The sequence below is a fragment of the Cottoperca gobio genome, chromosome 23, assembly GCF_900634415.1.
Source record: "Cottoperca gobio chromosome 23, fCotGob3.1, whole genome shotgun sequence".
Lineage (NCBI taxonomy): Eukaryota > Metazoa > Chordata > Actinopteri > Perciformes > Bovichtidae > Cottoperca > Cottoperca gobio.
Window position 1 is genome coordinate 12,003,378 of NC_041377.1, and position 22,714 is coordinate 12,026,091.

Sequence of the window (22,714 nt, forward strand, 5' to 3'; positions counted from 1 at the left end):
AATAGCAATAGCAAAAAAAAGTGCATATAGGCCTACATGGAGAGCTAGCAAGAAGCCCAGTTTCTCTCCACAAATTACGACTCCAACCCTGATCAAGATTTTAATAACACTTTCAGAGTTCTCTCTCTCTAGTGTGTCTCTTTCTGTGTGTTTGGCCCTGACACATTACCATGTGCCACAGAAGAGTGACTCACTTAACTGTGTGAAAACAGCAGCACATGCTCTGACTCCGCCTCTACCCTGGATTCAACCAATAGCGTGTTAGAGCTTAAACCGGACGTCCCGCCCACACAAATGAATTAGCAGGCAAACATGGCAGCTACCACCGACAGCTACATGGACATTTCAGCGTCTATCGCTGGCATTTTGAATGAAGAACACTGCCCCAAACACTTGCAGGTTTTAAAAACATTCGCCACTTCCTTACGTGACAAGGAATACAGGTGAGGACAAAGTCTATACTGCCGTTTTGAAAGGAAACTGAGGGTGTTAGCTTACCAACTAAGCTAGCTTGAAGTGTTCGCTACTGTTAAATATAAGGTCCGGCGTAACGTTGGGGGTCAATTGGCTATTATTAATATTCATTTATTGTCCTTTATGTGTTAATAAACAGTGAGGTGAAAGACCTATTAATTTAGGCTGTTAACTTACTTACAAAGACAACTGTCAAAGCTCTCTGCTGATTCAGACATTTTGACTTGTCATAGCAGGAAAAGCACAGGTGTAACTAATTACTAACGATTATTACAATGCAAACACGCTATTGAAGGTATTATTTACACCTTTGCTTGGCCAATTGATGCCTGGTGAGGAAAGTGCTATTCATGCATTTTGCCCAAAACTGTTCTATTCTACAAATAGTTTGGAGAATATTTGATATATTTCCATGTTTTTGTCATGTTTTTATTCTATATTTATGTTCTTGACTTTGCCTGTATTTGTATTTCCTCTTAGTATATTTATTGTATGCATCAAACACCAATGCAAATTCCTTGAAAGTGAAAACCTTACTATAAACGTAAAATAAACCTTATTCTGACTCATCTTCACTCCTAATTTCTCCCCTTGTGGCCCTCAAGCTCGGGTACCACTGCAATAAAGTCCCCTTTTTTTTGGTCAACTTTCTGCTCGCAGAGATGCTGTGGAGGAGGAGGTGTTGTCCGGTCTTCTACAGATCTTGTCCCGACTGAATGATGAGCTCCAGGCTGTCAGCTGTGACGATCAGGACCTGCAGTCTGTTGCTCTGCAGCTGCAGTTGACCGCTGAATGCTTCCGGGCTCAGAGGAACGTCTGCGTCCAGAGCACTCGCAACCAGAGTCTGCTCAGGTAACAGGATTATCTGATGGGAGAATATGAGACAAATATATAGGAACATTACAAACTGTATGGTTGAATCAACACTACTTTGACTTAGTCTCAACAGGAATTTTAACTTTGTATGTGTCTAAATTGTAGGCATTGTTATAATACTATATTAAATCCCATTAAACAGTATGTGTTTATGTTAATGTGTTCCACCTTCTCTGATAAAATACATGTGCAAGGAAGCAACTAAATATACCGCAATAATACCCTTTTTCCTCCTAGGGAGCTTGGTTTCATTGATGTATCCCTTAAACTCCTGAATTTCCTTCAAACCAAACATTTGAAGAGCAAAGAAGGCATATTTGAACGTAAGTCAAAAATGAGGAACTTGTAATAAAATGATTGTTTTAGGCAAACCTTTGGATACTTATTTTTATTTATTTTAATCATCCTCTATGGCACAGCTCTTCGTTGTGGGATCCAGTTCCTCGGGAACTTATCGGTTGGAAACCAAATGTGTAAAGATGACATTTGGCAGCTGAGCTTCCCAAATCTTCTCCTGTAAGTTTTGTGTGCCACATTTGCAGTTATGTTTTGAACACAATAAGCAACACTGCTACATAAAATCATTCACACTATGATTTTTGATCATAAGTTCCCAGAAAACCTTTTGTTGAGGCATCCTGGAGGCTCATTGAACTAAGGTTCACAAACCATATCATCTACATCTCTGAGTTGATTTTAGACCTCATTGAGCCCTTTGCTTTTTACACGAATACACATTCTATATCAGTATTTTTATTTGTGAAAGCACAGACCTTTTGTAGCCAAGCATTTGTCCTCACATTGAGTCAACCCAAACATGTGTGAACAGGCAGCTGCTCAGTGTTGATGATGAGAAGGTGGTAAACTATGCCTCTATGGTACTCCACACGTGTCTGGATGAAGCCAAGGTGGAGGAACTGTCTGATCCTCAGAACATCCAGCTGGCACTCCGGGTTATGGAGCTCTGTAGGACCCAACCCGACCTGGACTGGACGTAAGACTGTGTGTCTGTGTGTGTGTAAAGCAAGTCATTAATTTTATGTCTTCAGTGGTGACAGTGTGTATCATATCAATGAATTACCATCTCTTATTTACTATTTGTTAGTAAAATATTTGTTTGTATTCACTCATTTACAGGGTTCTCATTGCGACCCAATATTTCCTGAAGTCTTCAGCTCTGGTGGAGAGCATGTACTCTGGGATGTCTCACCATGAAAGGTACTTTACTTTTAATGTAGTGACAGACAATAAATGTCACTATATACCTTCAAACATTACACAGTAAATGATCTTAGAATAATCACTGCCCAGTCAAACTTTTAATAAAAGATTTTTCTGATACAGCAGCAAAGTTGAAATAGTTTTGAATATCTTTTTAATTGTTTTTGTTTTGACTTCGATTTTATTTGATTAAACTTTTAGTTAGTGCTTGTAGGTTCAGTTTTGTTTCAGTTTTTCTTCACACTCGGAGGAAAACAACATTAGACCTTAGCGGAATAGCTTAGTTATAAAATGGCGTTTGATCTAGGATATCGTTTATTTAGTTTTTCACTGCTTATTTTTGTAAGTATACAATAATAACCTTGTACTGAAAAAAACAAGTGGTATGCAAGTTGAAAAGTTAATACTACCTACACATAGTGAATAGTGTGTGTGTGTGTGTGTGTGTGTGTGTGTGTGTGTGTGTGTGTGTGTGTGTGTGTGTGTGTGTGTGTTTCAGACTTACTCTATTAGAGCTGCTCTTTGCCCAGCTACAAGAGGAGGACTCAGAGGACTGTGGCATCCCGTCCGGTGTGGCTCGCTTCCTGGCTAGTTCCTTCCAGAAAGGTTGTGGGGCTGTGCTGACACTCGCTACTGGCTCCGCTTCCAGTGATGAGGTACAGATAGTAAACCTGACTGATATATATGAACACACAGTGAGTGTGGGTGTGTGTGCCAGGCAACTGGTTTTGGTATAATGTTATTTACCTCATTAAGTGCGTGAACTGTGTGTAACATTTAAAGGGCGTTTTTCAGTTTTAGTTTTCAGTTTACAAACTGAGAGTCCCCTCCCTAATATTATCTCATATTCAACGTCCTCTGCAATCCCCTGTAGGTCCTGCAGGAGGCACTGACGGTGATTAGTCTGCTGGATGTGCTGTGTGAGATGACCTCAGACCACAGGCGGTTCGTGTTCCTGCAGGATCATCCTGACCTTCTTGTGACCACTGTTGGTAAATGAAAACATACACTCACACCTCTCTGACCTTGTGGGTCAATCTTTGGCCGTGTTATGGTAAATGATGTCATCTGTACACCAAAGATGCTCCTTAAAAATGTGATAGATCCAGATCCCAGTAAAATCACCCTCAGAAAACAAAACAAGATTCCTGCCTTATGTTGACGAGCTATAAAAACACAGCAGAGTATAAACAGTTTTCACCTAAACACCATGTCCAATGTACATTTATCGAGAAATTAATTAGCTGAATTCAAGATTGGAAAATGTATGTCTTTTTCTGTCCTCTGTGTGCTGTTTCACTTTTCTCTCTTTACATTTTCTCTGCAGAGCTCCTGAGGCAGGTGCATGCTATAGGCAAGGCCAGTAAGAATATTTTCAGTGCTGCTCAGAACTTCTCCTCCTTGGGTGGAGATGGAGACCCTTCCTCACATTCTCCTGTCATCAGCTTCAAGGCCCATCTTATCAGGCTGATAGGAAACCTCTGTTACAGCCACACCAACAACCAGAACAAGGTGTGTGTGTGTGTGTGTGTGTGTGTGTGTGTGTGTGTGTGTGTGTGTGTGTGTGTGTGTGTGTGTGTGTGTGTGTGTGTGTGTGTGTGTGTGTGTGTGTGTGTGTGTGTGTGTGTGAAAATAATATACATTGTTGCCTTTTAGTTCTGGTCCATTTTGTTTTCACACAAACTTATTACAAGCAAACGTAGAGCTGTAAACTCGCTGTTATATGGACTAACATTAGTCACTTTTCATGACTTGTCCTGCTTCATCAGCCTTACGTGTTACCATGGCTACCAAATAATCTTGCATAAATACACAGTTCTTATACAAATCGCTTATGAAATCGTGTCCTTGACCGTTCACAATCAGCAGACAGATTTAATAGTACCGTATTTTCTGCACTATAGAGCGCACTGGATTATAAGGCGCACTGTCAATGAATGGTCTATTTTCAATCTTTTTTCATATATAAAGCGCACCGCATATAAAGGCGCATTAAGCGAAACAAAACAGTCAGATAAGTCAGTCAGTCAAACTTTATGAAACGTGTTCACAATAACTCCCAACCTTGTTCAGTTGTAACACGTAAAAAAAACAGTCTGATGGCAGGCGTTAGCGTATTCACAATAACTCTCAAAATTGTTCAGTTATAACACGTAAAATACAACACAATACACTCACTTTTTAATCTTTTGGCAGTTGCTGCGAGACGGTAGTTTGTGTGCGGATGGAGAGATTACGTCTTTTCATAAAACGAAAGCACCAAGAAGGAACGCCTCGAAAGTCATTGATATTCATGTCCCGTGCTAACGCTGTTGCCTTCAGTCGAATAGAGACGCTTCTACCCGCTGCTCTCTGTTCAATAACCCACTGTTCAATTTTGTGCTCTAACTGTGGCCATCTTGCTTGGTTCCCTCGGAAACTCTGTGTGGTCTTCTTTACTTGGCGCAGGTCATCTTCTTGCTTCCTCCACTTTCGTACCATTGATTCATTAATGTTGAATTCTCTCGCAGCTGCTCTATTCCCATGTTCTACTGCGTGACTGACTGATAGCCTTGAGTTTGAAGTCCGCGTCGTAAGCGTGTCTCTTGACAGGTGCCATTTTGGGGTCCTTATACACACACACTGTAATATTATGGTGAAGCACAGTATGTATTACTCCGCGACGCTCCTGACTACGGTAGCCGTAATGCTGCAAGCGGTGCGGCTTTGTAGTTTACCAAAGTCGTACTAAAACATTTTGACAGAGCGCCGTGTACCACACAAAATCGCTTCGAGATCAGTAAGCACAACCAGAATTAATCCATATATAAGGCGCTCCGGATTATAAGGCGCACTGTCGCTTTTTGAGAAAATTAAAGGCTTTTAAGTGCGCCTTATAGTGCGGAAAATACGGTAGTTTAGCTTTTGAATACATGAAAAAAAACACATCTGATGTATGATCGCAAAAGTCCGTGGTTGTTCCTTTCCTTCCACACCAGAAACAAATCTCACCAAAGTTGACTGAGTCGTTTAGTCTGCAACAGAGTTCGATTGACAGCTTTCAATCAAACCAAACCGGTTAGGTGTGGAAGCACCCGAAAAACTGCTGGCAGGAATTTAAGTAATTAATTAGCAACCTTAACTTACCTTGACTACCATTGTAATATTCAAGAGGTTAAGGTCTTGAGAAGGTAACAGATTTAGTAAAGGAAACGGCACAAAATACCTCAAATGAGATTGTTATTAGATTTGTTTCTCTTGGGTCTGGGGGCTTTTGGTGAGCACCCTTAATCAGTTTAACAAAATGGGGGTCATAGGTCAAGAAGAGAGTGAGAGGTCTGGCAGGCTCTCTTGGTCTTGCTTTGATAGATCTATCTCTACACTGAATTAGAACCTTTAGAGCGCAGGTTCCAGTAACGGGCTGAGTCAAACCACATAATCTCCTAACGATGACAACTGAGGACTGCAAATGAGTGTAATGTCTAATGAAGCATGAGGCTCTGTGTTCCTGTGAAGCTTACGAGGTCTTTCAACACAACAACTTGGTTTTATACTGACATGTGAAACATTTCCTCCCTCGCTTTGGTGATTTTTATCAGTTTCCCTCCATCACCATCTGTCAGCATCTCATAAAGCACAGATAGATAATAAAGCGGGTGGGGAGGAGTTGGCCTCTATCTGTGGCACATTATGCACTCAGTCCTACTTAATAGAAACAGATTTGTGGAATGCTTGTGGGATGGCCACCCTCAGTTGGCCTCTCTATAATATTTATGGATGCTGATCTGTGGTCTGTCAGTGGTCTGAAATCACCCCATATCTGTTTTCACTAAGAAGTCTTCCAGTAAACCAAATGTCATTCTGTTCACCTTTGGGAGAGATTGTAATTTAAGATGCATGCAAAGCGCTTCACTGCGTGTACCGGACTGAAGTCAGGGTCCAGTCGCATGTTATTCATCTCTTTATGGGTTTGGACATAATGTCAGCAACTTCAGACAATAATTCTGAAAGTGGAAAATCCGACCTGGGTGCTTGTACTAGAAATTCAGCACTTTGCCTCGTTCTGGAGCTCCCAGCAGTATGTTTTGGAGGGTAACCACAAGGCAAGAGAAAGGCAACAGCTAGCAAAGACAATAATTAAGCCTATAGAATCAGACACAAGATACAGAGCAGATCACCCCATCGTGGCGGCCTGAGACTAACCCACAACCACACTGCTGCTTCTGCAGCGATGTGAGGCTCTGCTAAGGATAGGGACAAGCAGGTTAAATACATTTCTTGCCTTTTTAAATAAAATGTTATTTATTTGTGATAGTATATTTGTGTTTTTCGCACCATTAGAAACCATTGACTTCAGAGTTGTGTGGCGGAAAGCAAACCCTATTGATACCATTAATACTACTATCATCATGTATCATCAAGTATGTTTCATCAAGACAATCAATACAGAATGCCCTGATGCATGGTGTAACATAGTCACAAAGAAAACACTTTGAAATGAGCCTTTATTGAGATAAAGAATGTGTCAACAAAAACATTGTTCCAGAACTAGTATTTAATTGTGTTGTGTTTAAAAGTGATACCAAACCTGGAAACTGAAAATAAACATGTTTACCTGTCCACTCTCTTACACCTTACTGAATTTGTTTCCGCAGGTGAGAGAACTGGAAGGCATCCCCCTCATCTTGGACAACTGCAACATAGACAGCAACAACCCGTGTATCCTTTTAACATCAGTGGATGGTCTGGGAAATACAAACCCATCTCTGTTTATGTTCAAGTTGATCGAAATTATTGTTCATATTTATGCCCAGAAGTCATTTTAGTCCTTGTGTATCTTATCCTGCCACTTTCAGAATTAAGTGTGTGTTGTGTGTGTGTGTGTGTGTGTGTGCGTGTGCGTGTGCGTGTGCGTGTGCGTGTGTGTGTGTGTGCCAACCAAACCTGTTGAAATTCTTCACATAGTGTTCGCCTCTCGATACATCTTTGCTTGCAGCTGGTCAACCGCGTCGACTGATTGACTGCCTTCATTACGTCTTTCAGGCTGCTTGTTGATGCTACTTTTTGTTTTGAGGAGTGTTTGTGCGAAACCTGTCAGTTATACAGAAATGATTTTGACCACAGTGGTCCTTTTTTATTTCTAACAATTCAAACAGCGTCAACAGTGAAAGCTTCACAAAGAGGGGATTTATTGAGCGACTGTTAAGGTTTGCATTAGATTGATGATACAGTGATTACTCCGTACTGCACGTTGAAGGTCCACCTTGAAGTATACACATGATGTGCTTTTAGTTCCCTTTTTCACAACAGTTTGAGTGGCTTTGAGAACACGCAGATTTCTGTTTTATTTGGAGTACACTACTCGTCACTGAGCTCCAACCCCTGAGTCGCACTGAAGTGAGACATCGTGTCAGATTATTCTCGACCAGGTCAATACACTTAAGCTGAGCCGAGCCTTTCTCCCTGTGCCCCTCTCCCATACATGCGTATACACACACATACACACACATCTCTGACCACCTTTTTCATTTAGGTGTCAGCACTCAATTCAGTTCAGGAAAAAAGATTCTCCAGGAAAAGAATGTTTATACATTTTATGCGGGAAACTTTAGAGGGGTGAGCTGCGAATGTTTTGTATCATGAAACATAACTTGTCTGTAAAACTCGTTTGTTTGTAGGGCTGTCTAAGGCACATACCAGCCACAAAGTGAGTTTGACATTGAAAATGTTTGGCCTGTGTTGCATGAACCACTGTTAACTTCTCTACCAGTCTACCTTTTACATTTGACCTTTTTTGTTGTTGTTGCAAGAAATCTTTTTTTAAAAGCGTCTTCCGTTACAAATGCTTGCAAATATTTATGCCTCGCATTAAATATTAATTTATGTGTTAAGTCGTAAAGTAGTGTGGTTTTTGAAGTCATGTCCCAATTGTAGATATTGGGACTTGACTAAATGTTTTAAGTTTATGCATGCTTTATAAGGTTATGTACTTTAGCTAATACAGTAGTAATTAGTTCTTTTAGTTTGATATTTAGTTTTCAAATAACACACCTTGTTTATTTTTCCCATTGATCATTTCTTAATTCGGGAAACCAACTGGTGCAGGAAAATATACCTAAAATTCCCTAGAATGGATGTTGCTGTCCTTAACCGAACGCCTCTAGTTATCAGCCAGTGGGCCATCTTTGCCGTCAGGAACCTCCTAGAACACAACACGCAGAACCAGGAGCTGGTTGCCGCCCTGGAACGCCGTGGCACCGCGGACTACTCTGCGCTCAAGGAGTTGGGTTTCCTGGTGGAGGAGCGAGATGGAGGCTTGCTGCTCAAAACTGTGAGGAAAGACTCTTGAAAACCTTTGAGGAGCATCCCAGGGAGATGAGGCCCTCAACCCGCAAGCAGGTTTTCATGTGAAGTGTTTGTTTAGAGAGGAATAAAGTACATGTGCACACGTATACGCTTGTGTGAACATGTACTCTAGTTGAGCTACAAGCCTCATTAATGTTACTAATACTAAAGCTTCAACTGCGTGAGAATTACATGTCCACTACTAAACCCTTAAATATTGTGCCTGTCCAGAATAACTGAAATAGCTTTAGAATTAGTTATTTCTCTCAGAGAGGTATGTATAAATTACTTTTCTACCTCAGTAATGCTTGCACTCATGCACTGATGGGGGCTTAAGGTATTCTTGATAAACAAAAGGCCCATGGGGTCCCCCTGGTACAAAAGCAGAGGTCAAGAGTTCAGGAACTTTTGTTTTGTCCTGATCTAAGTCTGGGAAATGAAGAGTTTGGGAGTGGCGAGCACATGCTGGTACCTTTGGCAGGGCTGATGCTCTGGTTTAATCCAAAGACAAAGAGCACCACAGTGTCTGGGCTTTTCACTTTTCACAGACACTGATGTGCCCAGCAGGGGTTGGGCTTTAATCCCAGGCCCATAGTGACTTCTGCAGTAACCATGAAACAGAGAATGACCAAAACATGATGTAATCAACCCCCTCACAGCCTTACCTACTTAAATGCTGGTGTCGTTGCCAGAGGGACATTCAAACTCTTAAAACAATTTCTCCTAACGGGCTGTTTAATAATATTATGATCTAAGGACGTCTCAATGCAAAACTAAATCTAATATCAACTGATGCTATGCACGTTTTGTAATGTAAATAACAATACTCATTATACAGCATGAGCCTGTCACCATATCTCTGCTCGTAGTAATGAGTTTTATACTCAACATAGTGAATCTCATCTTATTCCTCATCTTATTCTTAATCTTCTGTTCCCATCCTATGACTCAGTACTAGATACATAAGGGATTAGGGTTCATGGCATGCATCATAGATTATTAATCATCTTTAGACTCACAACATTGAGTTCATGTTTTACACCTTAGACTGCTTCTCTTCACACAGAGCAAGCGATATTTGAGTTTTACGAGACTGCATAGACTTCCTTAGAGATTTAGTGAATACTGCACTTCCTTTTGAGCTCTTGCTGTGTGTGTGTGTGTGTGTGTGTGTGTGTGTGTGTGTGTGTGTGTGTGTGTGTGTGTGTGTGTGTGTGTGTGTGTGTTTTTCCTCTTTTGATAAGAGATAGTAATTGTGGATCATCAGACGAGGGATGAGCGCATACTGAAAGCGTAGGTCCAAAGAGGGAGTGAGTAAATGATTTAATGAATGAGTGAGTGAATCAGAGCAGAAGCATTAGTTTGCAGAATGACATCCCTCCCTGCTCCTCCCTTTGCTGGATAAGCTGAACAGTCCTGACACCTCAACAATGCAGCGATTTACTGGCCTGCTCACACCCTGCTCCACCTTGTTTGCTCTGCCTCTGATTTTTAATGACAAAATGTATTGAAACAATCGGCTGGACTCTCCTCTCAATCCACCGGCATAGTAAAGGGAGCTTATGCGGTTCCGGTCCCCAGGATTTCAGACAGCTAACAAAACAGCTGTTACTTGCGCTCGACTGACTGGCTGCAATGCTTTTCAGCCCCACAGGAAAGAGGCTGTGCGATTCAGCCGGGCTGAATGAGGTGGCATGGCCGCGGCCGCCTGTTCACCTCCTGACACATTAGTACCACATCAGTCAAGGCCAGAAGTTCTTGTGTTTCCCATATCAGCGTTTTATACCACAGGCCTTTACTATATTGTATTTGTGCCTTCTGGTTTAATATTCGCCTCCAGCAAAAAAAACAAACACTTTGTCAGGGTATAAAGTACGTACTTTATGTTTGGGTCAAATATGTTTATATGATGCTTAATAAAGTATTGTGTGTGTGACAAACGGCTTTTTTTTTTCTTTCTTTTTTTAATAAGACCAATTAAGGCCAGCGGTGACATAAAACTCAAGAGGCATTAAAAGGATGCTCAAATTTTATTGGTAAAAAAGAAAAAACACAACGGTCCATGTTTGAAAGTGAAGCAGACTTTGAATTTGCCACAGAACAAATAAACTGAAATCAGCTGTATTGGAATTTGCATTTAGGAAGTGATGAGTTGTTCCTGAACTTGTTACTGAGAGGATCATGAAGACGACTGGAAACAGAAAATCTCTTTGATCTAAAGCTGCGCAACAAGTGGGTTGCTGACTCATCCAATCTATTATCTACTGGCAATACCATGCATCTAATCAAATACTTCACTCAGCTTTTATGAGCTACGTTGAATTGTGAAGGATCATATCGAGATGGACAATCTGGGCTACTTTGATGAAACACGTGGAGTATTTACAATTTAGGAACTTCGATCAAAAACATAAATTCCAAATAATTTATAGCTCAAATCTGAAATACAATGACATTAGAAAACATTTGTAAATAGTGACTTTCTTTTCCATCTATAAATGACAAAGTGCCACGTTCCTCATATAAAAATATACTCTTCAAATTGTTTTGTAAGTTATATAAAGCCTAAATAAACATTTCTGAATACATTAAGGGTGCTGTCCAAAAATAGCTTTGAGTCCTTTGATCCTCTCATACCCCCTTCTGTGTGGTTGGGGCACATGCCATCTACCCAGGCAGGCCTAAACCGCGCTGGAAGGCCTTGTGTAAGCAGAGGACATCATGTGGAATTCCACGTCTCTGCCGTTCATGGGAATGTTGGATGTATCTGAACCTGATTGCACCTCCATGGAGTTCCAATGAGGCTTGCATGCTTTTCTCAGAAGTCAAGAGCCCTCCAAAAACAAAACGATGAACACTGTCAGAATGGAAAGTGTCGTTCAAACTGACAAGTTGGATGCCTAGAATAGTTTGGGAGTTTTTTCTGCCTCTTTGGCTCTTGGCGTAACAAAGGGGTTTTGGATTCGGGGGGGAATTTGTCCAGGAGAGAGATGTCAGCAGAGCGCTCAACAAAACGTACTGATGTCCCATGAAAAAGAGAAAGAAATGTGACTGAGTGCAAAAGAAAAATAAGTAATGTGGCTGTAAATGTGACTCCATATGACTAAAGATCTGTTACTCCCAGCTTGAAATGTATCAGTAGCAATTGAAGATCATAAAAGAGGAAAATGAGCAATTGAGTTTACTAACCGTCCTTTAAGGCTAGGTCTGAACGGTATCTTTACATAAATAATTTTGTTTTAGTTTCAGTGTTGAAACAGAATACAGTGTGAGCGTACAGTAAAGTATTCCACTGCCATCTTTCAATCTTCAGTCTGAAGCACTTTCCTGTAGTAGCCTTTCCAGTTAGCGTGTTACAAAAGTCTTCTCAAGATCCAACAATAGTCCTTGTTGTTCTTCCTCTCTTGTTACATCTTTGCAAGATGTCGTCTTCCAATTATTGTGTTGCTGGAGGCAAAAAGGAGAACATCAAATCCTTTCACCTGCAACATGTTTGCATCCTGTCACAGGATTGGACCAATGGCCAAAACTCTTTTTTCCAAATCTCTCCACACCTCCATGTCTGTTTTTTCTTTCTTTCTTTAAAGAATTCCAAAATAGAATGTAAAAATGTGCAAATTGTTGAATAAATACTTCCAAGTCCTTCATTTGAAATTCCACATTGTCATAACCCTCTTACCTTCAACCACTGTCCGTTTTCCCCAGCCCTCTTCCTCATTCCCTACTTGCAGGTGAAAACTTCAGATTTTTCACTGCACGTGTTGCACTTGACAAAGCAGCACCAGTGGAACTTGCAGTTGCACTGCCAGATTCGCGTGTAGTGGAGCGTGTCGTAACCCCGGCCACAGCACATCAAATTACAACCGTCTGTGTGGGTCGAGGTGCCGTTGCACAGTCTTCCCCGTGTTCCTGTGCTTCCTGTGGCCGTGTCCTCCTCACAGTAGTTGGGAGAACGCTCCAGGTACACCAGGTCTGTGTCCTGTGGGCTTCTGGTAGCCCCGGGCCTCTTTGAGTCGTAGGAAGGAGGGCTGGCGGAGGCGTGAGGCCCGGACCGGCTCTACTTGAACTGCTCCGCTGTAGCGTTCCTTCAGCAGGTAACCAATCTCTCTGAACTTTGGCAGCGTGATCCAGCAGGTCTTAGTGGTGCAGGAACCAGACACGCCGTGACACTTGCACTCCAGCTTCATCCTCTCCTCTAGGATCTGATCACAGAGAGAGTAGACATTAGCTCTGTATGAATTTAAAGAGATGGTTAAGAAGAGCTGAAAAATATATTCTGTGTAGTTAATACATAAATGGTAATTTTGCACACGTCCATAGCTTGAATTTGAAACGCTTAATAGCCTTCAAATTGGTCTCTTCTGGTAAGCTGGGCTTTCTGCGAACACTTCAACGTTCAGCACTCCTGTTCGCCAACTTTATGTCGAAAACCTGGGGAAAATAACTCGAACCCCGAGACTGTAGTCTGTAATTAACTTTACCTTTCTTCAGACCACATAATGGCGTGACAGGCCGGAGAAAACTGACCGGAGCTGTTGTGTAACCATACACGTATAGGATTACATTGTGGTTTGAGACGCATTTGTATTATGCCATACAAATATTTTCAGATGACAAAATTGAAGTTTGCCCTTCTGACTGAGTCTGATGTTAATGTGAAAACGATTACCTTCACATTTCCATCATAAGTCTGATTTCTGAGCGGCTAAACTCATAAGAACGTCTAGTAACTTGTGTGTCCGCAGCACTAGTCAAATCAGTGACTCCGTCTTCCCCTCTGTGGCTATCTCACTTTCTGGGGGAGTTTGCGTTTGACTCTGGTTGCTTCAGTGTGTGTGTGGTGGTCTTTGATTCTGCCACTGAGAAAGGAAGAGAGAGAGACTTGCAATAATATCTTCTTTCCTCGCTTAATGCATCGTAATTCAATGAATGGACTGCAGGGCTGTGGCACGACTCCATTCTGGCAGCTGCATCTGCTAAAGTTGTGCATTTCTGTCACACATACAGTCTAGTGTACAGGAACCGTTTAGGACTGATACAAATATAGTAACCTGTTGCATGCATTACCTTTCGCCCTGCCTCATTGTTGTGCAGGTTCATCAGCCGCCGGGCGTTTTTCTTGATCTCCCGGGAGTCTACAAAGCGCCGCGAGAACTCCACGCCGTACTTAACATCGGCCGAGCAGCCTCCCCACTTCCAGCCCTCCTCTTGGTCGTGGTAGCCCTGCTTCTCGCGATCACAGCCGCACTGGCTGAGGTTGCCTTGGCTACAAGCCGTGGTCACTGCGTGAGCGACTCCGGCTGCTGTGACGGCGTACGTGAATGCTGCCTCCCTGCTGCCTGAAGAGAAAAGAGCAGAAACTGAATGAATTTCAGGCAATGTAGAAAGTAGTCACACAAGTACTCTCATTTAAATTGAGTACTTCTTTCATACACTCTTCTGTAGACGCTCTAAATACAGTTCTTTCCTCAGAATGGCAAGAGCTGCATGTCCATCATACAGGCTACTTACACTGTTATGACACAAGCAAAAGGATTTAGGTTTGTTTGTTTGACCCTCTTCCTTTTCCATTTGTGGAGGAATTTGTTAAATTAAAGGAACGATGCACCGATGTTACACATGAATTGCAGCTTACTTGTCATGAGAACGATTACTTAGTCCATGAAGACAGTTGTATAAAGTCTTCAGTGACAAACAACGTCAATTTAGGCTTGAGAAGAAGAGGGCATTTAGGAGCTTTAGAGGGCATCACTGATTAATGCTGAAAGGATGTCACAGTTTTCTGATGTATATGTGTCACTAAGTACCGATTCCTCAGTAGTTTTCACTACTTTTACTTGAGAGTTTACAACAGAAGTAATCTTACTGACCCTATATTTATCAATATGTCCGGTATCTTTCAGCCTTGCTTAATTTAACTGACTGTATGAGGCAGAGTAAAGGGCAGGATATCAGGATTTGCCTTTGATGGGTGTCAGTGTAACTACTGTACTTCTGTATAATCCCATCAGAACAGAACTTTTCTTTCCACCTTGTTTCTCATCACGGTTGGAACAGTAATCAGTACAGTGAAGACGGTACAAGTGACATCTACTGGCTGACGAGAGGAGCATTTTTCTGAATTGGCACTCGTATGGAGTTGCTGTGTCTTGATGTTTTTCATCAATGGAATTTCTCACGCGGCTTAAGTGTCATTCCGTGTCCGTCTTAGGCGGTCCACATTATTATAGCAAATGATACCACTGTGTTGCATGTTGAAATAATCTGTGGCCAGGCTTGACTGAGATGTGCCCATTTCCAAGCTTTTGTATGTCACCATTTGAACTTCAGAATAAACACATTTATATTTATGGCGTGGGGGGGAATGAATTTATTGGCACTACAATCGGTAATGGGATATCCTTCGTCTCCAATCAGGATAATGCTGGGCCTGCGTTCTTCTCAACAGCCCGGAGAGTATTAATGCATGGCGTCTCTGGTAGAGGCGATTCTAATGGCTCCCTTCCAACCTGACAAACTCACTCGAAGAAACCATCGGGGCTGCGGTTCCCCCGGTCCATAACTCATAACAAACTCTGAAGTCTTCTCTCATCAAGCTAAATCCGCGACCCATTCAGATATATTGTATGGTGAGCATTTCTTAAGGCATCAGGCGCATGCAATAGCCAAACAGCCATCTCCTCGCGCTGTGATTTGTTTTGATTGTACGGCAGTGCATGCAGGGCTCCATTGTTGCCCTCCAGCTGCTGGAGCTGACTTCAATTAGTGGTTAGCATGAATATCTCTGGTCTTTCTCAATGCTTAATGAGTTAACGGACCCGGAAGGTCAATCAAATGAAGTGGTGGATGGTACGTGAGCGACACAAGACATTTCCATTTAAAATAATAGCAAAAACGGACACAAAGATGGCAAAAAGAAACCAATCTTAGTGAGACCCATGAAGATGAAAGGGAATCCATTATTACAACAATTAACAGTCTAATAATGTTTTCTACAGATGTGATAAGATTTAACCTTCCAGAAAGTATTTATTTGGTAAAAGTGTCTGCATGGAGAGGACACAAAGACCTAATCTGTGCGTCTCCCCAAACTCTTTTACACACCACAAGAGAAAAGAGACATTTCCTCTGACAAAAGAAATAAAGGGATCCAGACGGCTGTCTGCCTGTCTCCCGTGTAGAAGAAAGTGATTGCTCCCAGAGCTGCTAGATTAAACATGGATCCAAACCCACAGCAAGACCGCAACAAAACATTTCGGACTGAAATACAATTTATATAAGAGGTTCACGTTAGGAGCAAACAGACGTCTGTGAGAAATAAAACTGGGAAGAATGTTGACTAAGAGCAGGGAGATGTGTTATTTCTGTGTTAACAGATTGTGTATGTTTGATATATAAACGCTTTCAGAAGATGGCACACCCAGATAGGCATCAGACGCTGCTTTATAAGGAAGCAACTCTCCATTTATGACTGCTTTGCTGTGACAAAAAATGTGTTGCAAGCACAGTGGTGTCACACACATGAGCTACAGATTGAATCTCCTTTAGGGGACACTAGCAAGGCTTTGTTGTGTTAGTGTCTAAAAGAGATTTACTGTGGTTGTTGGATGTGGTTTTCCAAACAGAAATGCTTTCATTCAAAGTTTCGCCCCCCATCTTTAAATCTGTTTAATGCCATTAGATTGAGCTCTGCTGCCCTTCTTTCTCGCGGCACTGACAACACTTAGAGGTTTCAGGACAATACAAAGAACATGAGAAAACAAGCTGATGTCAAACTGCTGCTCATCCGCACACACAGCACAGCTCTTTCAGACCCTACGGCTTAGTTTGGTCAGGCCAATGAACATACCTGTTGACACACCTGTGGACAGATTAAAGGAGGTTTCGCCCTGATCACACATCAGTTCACACTCGTGCCTCAAAGCTAAGATTTCTACTTGCTGCATCTACATTAAGTTTGCTCTAACGGACTGTTGCAGGGATATACTTTGACTAGAGTTTAACATAGGTAAAAACTGTTTTGCCTCTGGAGTTTAAAGCGACCATGAACCGCACCGTCCCTAGAAAGTTGTCCAGCTGAGGACATTTGTTGGTCATTTTTCCTCTCTCTCCACTCACTTCCTAGCCTGGTCTCTATATGCTTTTAAAATCTCTAATAAAGGCATAAAAATGCCAAAAAACAGTGTTGCCATAGAACATTTCTATTTAAGATTGCTGTCAACATTCTTCCCAGCCTACTTTTGTGATTTTTCTATCGTCCATATTGAGATGAATATATTAAAAACAACTTAAAGAAAGTGAGTTTCAAACAGACTGACCTACTCTCAGCTCTTGTCCAAAGACGGTCCTCTCCCCCAGGGCTGAGCAGTTCCACCGGCCGTAGCGGAACTGGTACTGACACTCATTGATGCCCAGCTGGGCGCCTTCGCCAATAACGATGATGGCGTCAGGGCGACTCTGACAGAGGGCTCTCTGGCGGGGGGCCAGTCCTGGTATCTTGTTGCAGATGATGTTAGCACCTAGAGCTACCACAGAGGACAGCGCCCTGCGCAGAGAGGAGCAGGGTTTAATGAGAGGGGCTTTCAGGACTGTTGTACAAGGAAAACATGAGGACAGTAGAATGAAGAAACAAAAATGTACCTGAAAACATATTCAATATACAGTTTGTTTACGGTTTCTTTTTTTTGTAAATGGTCAATTTGACCGATAAACATACGGCAAAGGACTGCTATAGTGTACTCTGATTTTTACTTTTATTTTTTTAAATGGTACACTTTATGCTGGAAATAATTTCCTTTCATGTTATTTTTGCAAGCAATTTGTTGCATTTAAGCCGTTAACTGAAAGCAGCCAAAAAGGCCGAGCAGAATACACTTTAATATCTTCTTATTTATCAAAAGTGATATCGTTTTTTAAAGTTATCGCACATTTTCCTCATATCGTTCAGGTTGAACATTACCTGGCTATGTTTTTGGGGGAGGATGATAACATTTGTTTCCACTAAGCAGTAACGTTTTTGCTCAACTTTTTCTTACAGTAGCCCGTCTATAAATCATAAAGATAAAAATGTGTAGATAGCAGCAGGCTCTGCAACATTACCCAGATCACATCATATATAATCTAATAGACTTTAATAAGACATAAGAGAACAATAGTTAATTTGGGTCCAAATCCAGTTTGTTTCTGTCTGCTTCTCTCTCTCTGTTACAGAAAACATGAACCACCACAGCTATTTAAAGTTTCAGGACCTGCCCTTGTTATGAATGAGAGGCATGTATGGTGCAGCAATCATTCTCTTTGTGAGGGCTTGGGTCTTTTAATGCCATAAGAAATAGCTCATTACATAGGTCCGCGCCTAAAGGCAGAGCATGAAGTAGTTCAATATGTGTCTTTTCCATATGCTGCTTTCCAATTATGGCCCTTGTCTGACGAGGTGCTCCGATGACAAAGTGTTTCTGGTGTAATGTGTAAATCCATAGGAGCAGGTTATCTCATCAGCTGCGTGAACACATAAAAATCAGGTAGATTAAACATTGGCTTGATTCTCTCAAGTCTTCATTGACTCTTAATAACGAGTCCATTTATGAGAAAATATTTCAATGAATATCCGAAGTCTGGGATTCCATTGTGGAATAAAATGATCAAACGACACAAGTCACGCATTTCTTTCCATTGTTTTCTAAATTCTGGTTGACTGGATATTCCAAGTTCCATTTCTAAAATAATCTCTCTGGAACAGCGGAACAAACTCTGTCCATTTAATTCAACGTCAAAAACAATGTGTTTCCACGTTGTAATAAAACACCTGCAACAACAAGCTCGTGCTTCTCCGTGCGTAAATGGCCAGTTTGCGCGTAATGCACAACTACTTGGTAGCATATCAAACCACCCTGTGTTTGAATTAAGCAAGTGCGTTGATAAGAAACCTACAGGTAGCTACCGCTGGTGAGGATGAGGAAGATCTGTGGGTAGTAGACGGACAGCAGCGCACTGCGGGACGAGATGATGAGCATGGCTGCGCATTGAACACAACTGGTTCTGCTTTCTTACGGTTCGAAAATATAGGAAGAAAACAAAAAAAAGAAGTGGGAAGAAGTATATCCTTTTATCTGAAGTCCAAGAGTTAAACACGGGAGAGTCGTCTCTTCTCTCCTCTGTTGAGAGGTGGTGTCTCTTCAGCTAGTGGAGCCGTGGCGCGCTTCGGCAGCTCCAAGCTCCGCTGTCCATGTGTTGGAGATGAGAGGCTGCATCCCACGGCCGAAGTGCGCTCTGCCACCTGGACTGATAGAGGACTGGGTGGGAAAAAGAGAGAGAGAGAAAGAAAGAGAGAGGGTGGGGGCAGATGGGGCTCCGGATGTCCGATATGTGCCGCTCACGACTCCAAAAGTGGGACTGTTGTGGCACTGGAAGGGTGGGAGACACTGGCCTCTCCCGGTGCACCAAACCCGGGATGAGTCTGCACACCGCATCCCACCGTATCTCCACCCAACTCTCTCTCTCTCTCTCTCTCTCTCTCTCTCTCTCTCTCTCTCTCTCTCTCTTCTCTCTCTCTCTCTCTCTCTCTCTCTCTCTCTCTCTCTCTCTCTTTTCAATCATTGGTTTCCACTTCTCAAATATGATATGTTTTTATAAGATGACATATATTTATGATAAGTTGATGGTTTTCTTTGTCCTATTTCATAGTAAACTGAATATATGAGGATAAGTCACATAAGAAATTATAATAATAATGTGTATCTTTAACTTTTAAACAACAATGGCAACAATAACAGTCTGTTGCAACTAAAGCCAACTAGAAGACTAAGCATGTGTGGATGAGTACACTAATGGTTCTGGTTTAGTACTATACTGCTGGAGTTTAGGTTCTTTATGTTAGTTATTGAGACTGAAGTCTTCCAGCTCATATGTTCTGCTGGCGCATCACCAACAATACGCCCTCATGTGGCAGCATGAAGGAAATGTCCCCAAACATTGGGCAAAACATTGATGTTGAGTGCACAGCTGGTAGTTCAGTATCAATAAGTTACAATTGATAGAATTCTACTTTTTAATGAATGAGGCAGAATTGTTGTAAGAAAAGAGTTTCCCCTTTTGGAAAAGTGACAATAAATGTCACATTTTTCCACATGGTAACTATTCTTGTTAAACCAATATAGTCTTTGAAGTGTCCAGGTAAGCCAACAAGGACGGCACAAAAGGAAGTTATGCAAACAGCGGCCTGTTTGCTGTGGAAATTTAAAGAGAGTTAAAAAAAAAAGTACAACGGGAGGGGACCATACTGTTCTATTCCACAGCACCTTCAAAGGATGAGGAGTTTTATAGGTTTACTTCAGAGTGGACACAGGACAAAGTACACATCTTCTGGGCTTGTTGACATTTTGGAGACTGAAAATTGAGACATTCTGAGCTACTTGAGTTGAACAAATAACCACGAGGAGATAATATTAATAAGATTTGTTCCAAAATGAGATATCAATCATCTGAGCCAAAGTGAGGCCTTCTCTTACAAAACGACTGACAGTGGTTTTGTGAAAATGAACCTTAATTTAAATTCCCTGTAGCTGCCAACAAGGCATTTTGAGAGATTGCAGTGATTTCGAGTATAAAAGAAAAAAATACTTTTCATTCTTTGGCGTTTGTAAGATTGTCCTGATCTGCATGCCCACTTACACTGCGTGTAACTGTAGCTGCAGTCAGAGATACTCCATACTGTCAAGAATGAGAAGAATCTTTGCCACTAAATTGGACCATCGTTAAATCTGCAGAATTATTCTCACAGGAACCCAATCTGCAGCTGTTTCAGTGGACAACTCACAGATAATGTCTCTGGCTCGTGGTCAGCAGAGGGTGTGTGTGTGTGTGTGTGTGTGTGTGTGTGTGTGTGTGTGTGTGTTCTGAATGCCTCTTACTCTCTGTCTGTCTCTTTCTCGCTCCCTCTTTCTATCCAAATAATCCTCCTAAACCACAATTTCCAAAGCCAAGATAGCACTTAAGCAGCGTGCACTCACCGTCCTGGCGCTCGTTCTGTGATATCTGTTTCTTTTCATATTTTTTGCGCAGAAGACGAAGCGAACACGGAGACTTGGGAAGTTTGGGGCTGCGCAGGAATTTCTCTTACTGCCGAACAAGATGTCAGATCAGTGGTGACAGTGGCAGTAAAAGTAACATTATTTTGTTTAATCTATTGGGACAGCTGTAAGGGTTTTGGTCATCATCCGCATTATGACGAGTGACAGGGCTGCAGACAGGCAGGGAGAAGCTGGAGCAGCGAGGGGCCTCGAGCTGGAAGCAGGCCTAAAACGTCCAGATTAATAATGGTGTCTTCTGACTCTCGGGGCTTTTGGGACCATCTTGTCCTTGAGCCCAGAATCATAGTTGGGTCCCTGAGTGGTTGTCGAGGAAGCGCTATTGTTGATCATAATAGTAAACCTCTGATCATTCATCATAGGTGAAAGTGTTAGACATAACAATCCCATCCGTGCGAAGTTAACAGTGGAAAGGAAGGAACTCCACGCAAGCCCATCAACAGTAAGAGCGTAGTAATGTGTCAAAACTACAAATATTCTTATATACTCCTCATATTCATACAGGCAGGTAGTGCGGCCGTTATTCTTTTAACTGTATGACAGTAGGGTTAGGCGATGTGGCCAAAATCTTCTACCCCAAAATAAGTAATTTCATATCTCGATAATGATACATATCATATAGCATGGTCTCTGGTATGTCAATAAATACATATTCATTTGAATATAACCACATGGTAAAGCCTGTTTCTGTTTACTCCTGCGTGAATTATGTAATCGACTCATTTAATATTTATAATAAATATATTTCCATACATACACTGTTTTTTAATTGCACTGAACTGAGTGTTAATGTAAAAACAAATCCGCAATCTTAAAATGATATTCCCACAAAATATTTCATATCAGCGTTTCTGACAAATTTGAGTTCATGCTGTTTACTTGAAATTTTGCTCTAAGAAAAAAGCTTAAAATAAGAAAAAGTTAGAATTCATTTTAACAAAGTGTTTTGGAAACATAATCTGGAGTCAAACATGTAAATATACATGTAAATATACAGTATATCATAACGCGACTCAGCATATCACAAACTAGAAATAGTATCATATTGTCTTTAATGTTACTGAAAGCCAATGTAGTTTTCAGGCAGTAGTCCAAAGTAATTAATAAATAAAATAATACCCAATGCACCACATTGTCGTCGTCACTGTTCCCAAGACCATCTGAGAAAACACCCGGAGGCCAGCGCGCAGTGGCAGTCACTGCGTATGACATGCCCGACATTACACCACATTTAAAAACCACATTGTCAACATTAAAAACAATCTTAACTTCCTTTGGTTAAATATTTTATGGCTACATAATATTGTGTCTTAAAGCCTCTGGTAATTCATGAACTTACTGTAAACTTTAACGTTACTTTTAAACTCCAAATAAAACACATCAAGGTGTGACACGGGAGGCATGTTGCTTTATTATGATAAACATCATTCATATGTACACCAACGTGCTTTAATCACAGCAGACAGTAGTACTCAACACATGCACTATTCACTCCTATTTAAGTAACGTTTGCTGCACAGCATTTTAGGAAATGACTAAATGATATATACAGTATGTGACCCATTTTTAAAGCTTTACATAGACCGTGATGGGCAGAGCGCTGAGTGCCACAGACAGACTTGAGACAGTTGACAAAATGGAAAGTATAGAAAAACATACACCAGCCTTATTCTTTAAATATGGCATTTGAGTTTTAATTAGATGGGAAAAGACATGCATCAAAGGCCTTGATC

At 41.4% G+C, this 22,714-nt stretch overlaps 2 protein-coding genes across 3 annotated transcripts in view; one reads left to right on the plus strand and one right to left on the minus strand.

Annotated features, from left to right (window-relative positions):
- The first annotated feature begins 270 nt into the window (after nucleotides 1–270).
- The window catches only part of atxn10 (ataxin 10), a 42,629-nt gene continuing 20,185 nt past the window's right edge, over nucleotides 271–22,714 (plus strand). The window contains exons 1-11 of one of the 2 annotated variants that reach the window (XR_003834524.1): nucleotides 271–443; nucleotides 1,135–1,326; nucleotides 1,588–1,673; nucleotides 1,770–1,866; nucleotides 2,180–2,344; nucleotides 2,488–2,568; nucleotides 3,071–3,227; nucleotides 3,446–3,563; nucleotides 3,899–4,083; nucleotides 7,206–7,269; nucleotides 8,715–10,119. Coding sequence is in view for 1 of the 2 variants with exons in the window: in XM_029461638.1 (XP_029317498.1) it covers nucleotides 313–443; nucleotides 1,135–1,326; nucleotides 1,588–1,673; nucleotides 1,770–1,866; nucleotides 2,180–2,344; nucleotides 2,488–2,568; nucleotides 3,071–3,227; nucleotides 3,446–3,563; nucleotides 3,899–4,083; nucleotides 7,206–7,269; nucleotides 8,715–8,899 (1,461 nt within the window). In the remaining variant the exon portion in view is untranslated. Of the gene's footprint in view, nucleotides 444–1,134; nucleotides 1,327–1,587; nucleotides 1,674–1,769; nucleotides 1,867–2,179; nucleotides 2,345–2,487; nucleotides 2,569–3,070; nucleotides 3,228–3,445; nucleotides 3,564–3,898; nucleotides 4,084–7,205; nucleotides 7,270–8,714; nucleotides 10,832–22,714 lie in introns of those variants that run through there. The other variant, XM_029461638.1, reaches the window with a different exon arrangement.
- wnt7ba (wingless-type MMTV integration site family, member 7Ba) lies at nucleotides 12,617–18,908 on the minus strand. The gene is given in 5 exon segments (XM_029461639.1): nucleotides 12,617–12,880; nucleotides 12,882–13,097; nucleotides 13,963–14,234; nucleotides 17,214–17,440; nucleotides 18,826–18,908. Coding segments are annotated over 5 exon segments (1,062 nt in total).